The sequence below is a fragment of the Asparagus officinalis genome, chromosome 10 (assembly GCF_001876935.1).
Source record: "Asparagus officinalis chromosome 10, Aspof.V1, whole genome shotgun sequence".
Classification (NCBI taxonomy): domain Eukaryota; kingdom Viridiplantae; phylum Streptophyta; class Magnoliopsida; order Asparagales; family Asparagaceae; genus Asparagus; species Asparagus officinalis.
Genome location: NC_033803.1, coordinates 53,111,705 through 53,117,820, shown reverse-complemented (window position 1 = coordinate 53,117,820; position 6,116 = coordinate 53,111,705). Strand labels below are relative to the sequence as shown.

The window sequence follows — 6,116 nt, the reverse complement described above, 5'->3', positions numbered from 1 at the left end:
ACGTGATCCGCTATGAGGCGGATCTGAAATTTAGAAAGCACCAAGAACCACAACAGCGAGTGAGCGACTCCTCCTCCAAACCAGCGACGAATGAATGGGTCCACATCAAAAGGAACTGTTCAACCCTTGAGGAGTGGATTCAGAAGTGCCACGCATTGCTTACGCATGCAAGAATCATTGTGCAGGAAGTCAAAAAATTGCAGAAGGAAGAGGTGGCTCAAAAACCACCAAAACTACACAAAGTATGGAGGCTAAAGGCCAAAACTACAGCCGAAAAGACCGAAGAACGCCCGACCAGCCGCGGGTCACTCCGAGGTGACCCAGACGTCAACGGGTCACCCAGCAGTGACCCGGGCAAGTGCGGGTCACTCAGAGGTGACCCGATCACCAGTGGGTCACCCCTAGGTGACCCGGCCAAGTGCGGGTCACCCCAAGGTGACCTGCGCTAAGGCCGAGACAGAAGGTGTTCTACGCCCATTTTTCCGATCCCGTCAAGTTCCATACCTACTCCAAATGATCAGGTACTTCCAATGAAGCCCTACGGCAGTGTGGACTTGTCCAAAGACAAGAAAACAATGGCAGATCGCTTTGGTCCTCGGTACGAGAATCGAGGCAAAACTCCAGTCAAAGAGCGCTTGGGCCCGTTGAATGAACCCCGAGCAGTTTATCAGACTGGGGGTCATGCACATCCTCCCAACAAGTCAAGGACCTCTCACATTGAGAAGGTACCTATAACTGCTCGCCTCGGATTACGAGTTGAAGTCCAAGAGCCTGTTAGGGCCCGCGCTCATAAAGACGTGGTTCCAAACGAGTGACTATTGAGAACACCAACGAGGGGTTATATCCCAAAAATGCTACTGTAGCATTACTGTAGTACGAATTGTAAATCTTGGATTCTCCTATTTGTATAGAGAAGTAGATTACAACCTTTGAATTCGGGTGGTTGGCGGTCCGTGTTCCGTGGACCATCATAGTCCACTAAATTCGGGCTGCCCCTTTCTTGCACCAGGATGTGTGGGTTTCAAAGATGACACTTGGAGCTACACCCGATTAACATTCATCATCCCCAAATCCAAATCCCAATCCCAAATCCCAAAACAGTCCCTTCTTGCGCCAAAAATTCCAATTTAGAAAAATATATATATATATCAAAGGCGCCTCCTTTCTCGCCCCCTCTCTACTATTCACAATGCTGGGCTCAATTTCATCTGTTTTCTCATCCAGTTCCTCTCTCATCATCAATCATCATCTCAATTCCCCTTTCATATCGTCTTTCACCTTCAATCTCCGCTCCAAACCCTCACTATTGATCTCTAAACCCTCAAAATTCATTGCCAAGATCGCTTCTTCCTCCTCCTCTGGTGGAAGCAGCAGCAGCAGCGGCGTCGGCGGCGTTGATCAAGAGGATCCCAAGGTTGCTGATGACGACGCTCGCCAACTCAAGGTACTGTTCTCGTTTTGCTTGTGCTTAGGGTTTTCGAGATGACCCCAATGCTCGTTAGACGTTGGAGAGTTTCGCATTTTGCATGCAACCTTATGTTTAGTTTCTGTGAAGGTGTAGAGGTCTGCTGATTGGAGGGCAGCAAGGACTTACAAGGAAAGTGGTGTCCTCTTTGATGGGAGGGTTGAGGGTTTCAACAATGGTGGTTTGTTGATTAGGTTTTATTCGATTCTCGGTTTTCTTCCTTACCCTCTGTTGGGTCCATCCTATTCATGTAAAGGTACAACTCCTCTTCGTGCCTCCTTCTTCCGAGAATTTAACTACTGACGATATTTTATGCTGTAACGGTTGTTGAGGAGGTGCTAGTGTTATATCAGTATACTGGTTAATGTGATTTCCCATGGAATTATTCGAGTCCTTTTAGCGCGAGATGTTTTCTGTGATCTATAAGCATATAGTTATACACGACATGAAAAAACCTTAAGAAGTAGGACACCCCATGTATATCCTGCAGAACAAGTATTAGGTAAAGTATGCCAGCAAATATATTTGGACATGAAATGAACAGTGAGAATCACAGATAAATGCAAGACAACTTTAAGGTCAGTTTATACGTAAATCATAACAACTTTAAGGTCATTATTTGCATATCTGAAAATTCGTGAACATTAACAACTTTTGGGTAAAGTCATCTATTAATAAAATAGTAACCTGATATAAGGTACCAGAGGAAAAAATATCTGTACAATGAAATGAATTTTTAGGATGCACGCATAAAACATTTTACCTTGTAAACAACAAAATTCTGGACAATATCTGAAAGTTTAAGCTCATGGGTCGCAGGATGGCGATGCAGTTCCTTCATGTAGACCTTCTGACCGTGTGGGTAAAATGACTGCTTTAGAAGTGATAAAGGAGGAGCATTTGTGTAGTCCTCCATTGATGATTAACATTGGAAGGGAAGATGAGGTTAAACTATTTAATAAATTAAGAAAAATATAATAGTGGTTAATTTAATAGAGGAGATAGCCTTAGAAAATTAAAAACTGAATGGAAGAATAAGATGTATTGTCTTATCCACTTACGTGTACTGGATAATATATACGTATAAAGTGTTGATTTTTGGCCATTATTCTTTTAGTTACCGTACTTATTATTGCATAATATTAAAGGCGATGTCTTTTTTTTTTTGTAGACCCACAAAAGTCTATTCAAGATATTGCAGAGGATCTAGTAGGTTCATCACTTTCTGTAAAGGTATACTTGATTATATTTTTGTACTTCTAAGTACATTCTTCATCAGATCTCTATGTGATTCCGTTTGGTAGGCTTGTAATGATTGAAAGATTGCATTAAGTACAATAATTGTAGGCAAATCATGCTCCATAAAAAATCATGCTAGTGGTGTTGTTAACTTCTGATGGAAAGTACCAAAAGGTTTGTGGGCTGTGATACTCCGACATGCTATTTTTGGTCCCGTACCTGTGTCGGGTACATTTTGGGTGCGGATCCGCACCCAAACGGCAGGGACATGGCAATTTTCCTTCTGGCACGAGTGAGGGAAAAAAAATGTTCCCAAACAAAAATTTTGAATCATCAGTCCAATCGGGTCCGCTATTTGAGCCTAATAACCCAAACCCGCCACTTGAAATACCCAGTCCTCCTTTCCTCTTTGAAGACCGATTCTGCCTTCCCACGTTAGAACCCATCAACGGAATCAGCGCCTCGACGACGGAAATCAGCGCCTCGACGACGGAAATCAGCGCCTCGATGACGGAAATCAGCGCCTCGACGACGGAAATCAGCTCCTCGACGATGAAATCAGCGCCTCTGCTCGAAGACAAGGTAACTAAATTTTCCAAAGTTGGACTTTTAGGGTTTTTAGGGTTTTGTTTAAAGTTGTTTCTCCTTTTTTCCTTTGAGCAACTGATGAAGATGAACTGAGCTTCTGTGAAGTTGGGGCTCGTTTGGCTTTTCCTGAACAAATTTGGTGGTTGAAGTTTGTATTTAGTGTTTTTTTAATAGATTTCATTGTTAATGTGTTTTATGTAGTGAGCTTCCATTCAGATAATGGATTTCTGAATGGATTTCATTTTTGAGCTCGAAAACAGATTGTGTTTACATACTCAAGAATTTGAAACTAATTCAATCTCAATTGGATTATACAAGCCAAGTTTACATAATAATATAACATACAAATTGATCTATTTTTCTATATGTCCCTCTTCTCTTTCTTGTCTTCTTTGACATTATTGTCTTCAATTCTCCAAGAGAACATTGCCATCCCGACGTTTTAATTCACACCTGCAACATGCACTTTCCTTTAGTTTCTTATTTATAATCTCCACTTTACATAACAAAACTTTAGTTTCTTATTTATAATCTCCACTTTACATAACAAAAAATATGAAAATGTAATAGGTATTTAATTCAATATTGATCTAAAGTGAATTATTTTATAAAAAAATATGAAAATGTAATAGGTATTTAATTCAATATTGATCTAAAGTGAATTATTTTATATATATACAGTTGTGCCCCCGTACTGTACTTTTTACAAATTTGCCGTGTCCCGTACCTGTACCCGTATCTATGCAACACAGTTTGTGGGTGATCTATGAGGTATAGCTATCTTGCAGCCGAAACTTAATCGGCTTTGTTCATAGGTGCAATGTCTGGTCTTTGGCATCAGATAAGGAGTACAATGTATTTACTTTCTGAGTTCAAGCTTATGAGAATCTTGCTTCTTTATAGTTTTGGGGCATACCTGTTCAGTTCATTTCTTATGTTCTTAGGGATAGACAAACATTTTTGCTTTATATTGGAGCTTACTCTTATCCTGAACTGATAGATAATGTTTGTTTCAACATAAGGCCGTAGGTTTTGGCAGTTACATGCCATTGTTATCAATTAAGTTAGAATGGCTCTATTTTTTGTTCATCTTTTACTGTTCAACGTGTTTTTCAGTTAAATAAGAAATTCCAAGACATCTCTAAAAAAGAAGGATAAGTAGACAAACCATACCAATGCATCTTTCTTCTCTCTTCTAGAATTTTAAATCTTAATAAACACGTGTCATGCAGGTGGGTCCAGATTCAGATCCCTTTTTCTTTCATATTTTCAAACTTTCTTTTCTGTTTTCCTTTTTTCCTCCTTAAATTGTCGCCTTTTTCTGCAAAGCATATCAGAATAGCTGTTTACTTTTATATTTTAAAGAAGTCTGATTTAGTGTACAAGTTATTTTTATTATTTTTATTTAGGAAAGGAGCTGGAGTCTAGAACTCAAGGCAAATCTCCTTCTAAACTGGTATTTACTTAGTGATAAAAATACGAGATCTCTGAACTAAAAGTATCATTTAATTATGTTATTATGTCTTAAAACACATGGAGGAAAAGGAATAGGATCTGAATTGTTGGTTAAATAACTGCCAGTTCAGAACCATGTAAGCACCTTTCAGTGGTTGTTTATAATTAAATTGTGATTTAGGACATTGCTTTTAGTAGGCTGTCGATAAAGTCCATAATGAAGAAAATAAATGGAACCATATCGTGCAAGTTAAAAGTCTCTTTCTTCCTTTGCACGTCTTATTCATTTATTATTGCTGCTATCATTTTCATATTCTGTCTTATATCTGTCCCTTAGTAATTACAAATCATTCTCTGCTTGAAATTGGCAGTTCAAGTTCTTATTGATCAATTTTATTATTTATATCTCCAATAATGCACTGTTCCAAGGATCAAAGTATACAATTTTCATCTTGAAAATAGCATAGTTGGACATGGAGAGCTGCATATAACTTGAATATTTGTGTATTATAATGACTGTTGTGTTTCTCATTTTCTTTGATTGATCTACATTATTGTCCTGCTTCTAATGGCTTAGGATTTATCCTTCTACTGTTAATATTAAAATAATCGGATTCTGGAGGTTTTGAGTTTTGAATGTCATCCTGAATTGTTTATATCCCCACCATTTATTTCTGTTTACTCATTTTTCAGGGTTCGACATTGGTATAAGAAGTTGCCTTGATATATATTGCAGGCCACTGCCTGACAGCTTACACTTTTTGGAAAAAATAGTGTCTTATGATATATGGTTCTATCATGCAATGTTTCACATGTATATGAGATTACTTACTTGATCATACAGGTAATTGAAGCAAGTGAGGAGGAGAAGAAACTGATCTTCTCTGAAAAGGATGCCATATGGTCAAAATATTCTAATAAAGTTAAGGTCGGAGATGTTTTCGATGCAAGAGTGGGCTCAGTGGAGGACTATGGTGCATTTGTTCACCTGCAGTTCCCTAACGGTACTTATCTTTTATTAGCAAATAATCCTTTTATGATTTTTACAGGGCTTAGATATATAAAGATGACAATTTCTTATGCGAGCATATTTGGATAGGTCAATATTATCTAACAGGACTTGTGCATATCTCGGAGGTTTCTTGGGACCTAGTTCAGGATGTGAGAGATTTTCTTAGTGAAGGCAACCAAGTGAAGGTTAAAGTTATTCACATTGATAGGTAATGTATCTAATTATTTTAGTAATTGCATTGGTGGTATTATCTATTTTAAATATGTTTTTTGAGGAATATATGTAGTTTAAAACCGATACATATTCATCTAACTTGCTGACTTCTCATTTAAAATTCAGAATGATTTAGTGCCGATG

General features: G+C 38.3%; 1 protein-coding gene across 4 annotated transcripts in view; it reads left to right on the top strand.

Moving 5' to 3' along the window:
• LOC109825301 (30S ribosomal protein S1) overlaps window positions 1,082-6,116 on the top strand; it is a 29,133-nt gene continuing 24,098 nt past the window's right edge. For 3 of the 4 annotated variants that reach the window (XM_020392128.1, XM_020392129.1, XM_020392127.1), the window contains exons 1-5: window positions 1,082-1,444; window positions 1,562-1,721; window positions 2,637-2,698; window positions 5,592-5,751; window positions 5,847-5,967. In XM_020392128.1, coding sequence (XP_020247717.1) covers window positions 1,190-1,444; window positions 1,562-1,721; window positions 2,637-2,698; window positions 5,592-5,751; window positions 5,847-5,967 — 758 coding nt within the window. In that variant the 5' untranslated portion in view covers window positions 1,082-1,189. Of the gene's footprint in view, window positions 1,445-1,561; window positions 1,722-2,636; window positions 2,699-2,775; window positions 3,287-5,591; window positions 5,752-5,846; window positions 5,968-6,116 lie in introns of those variants that run through there. The other variant, XM_020392131.1, reaches the window with a different exon arrangement.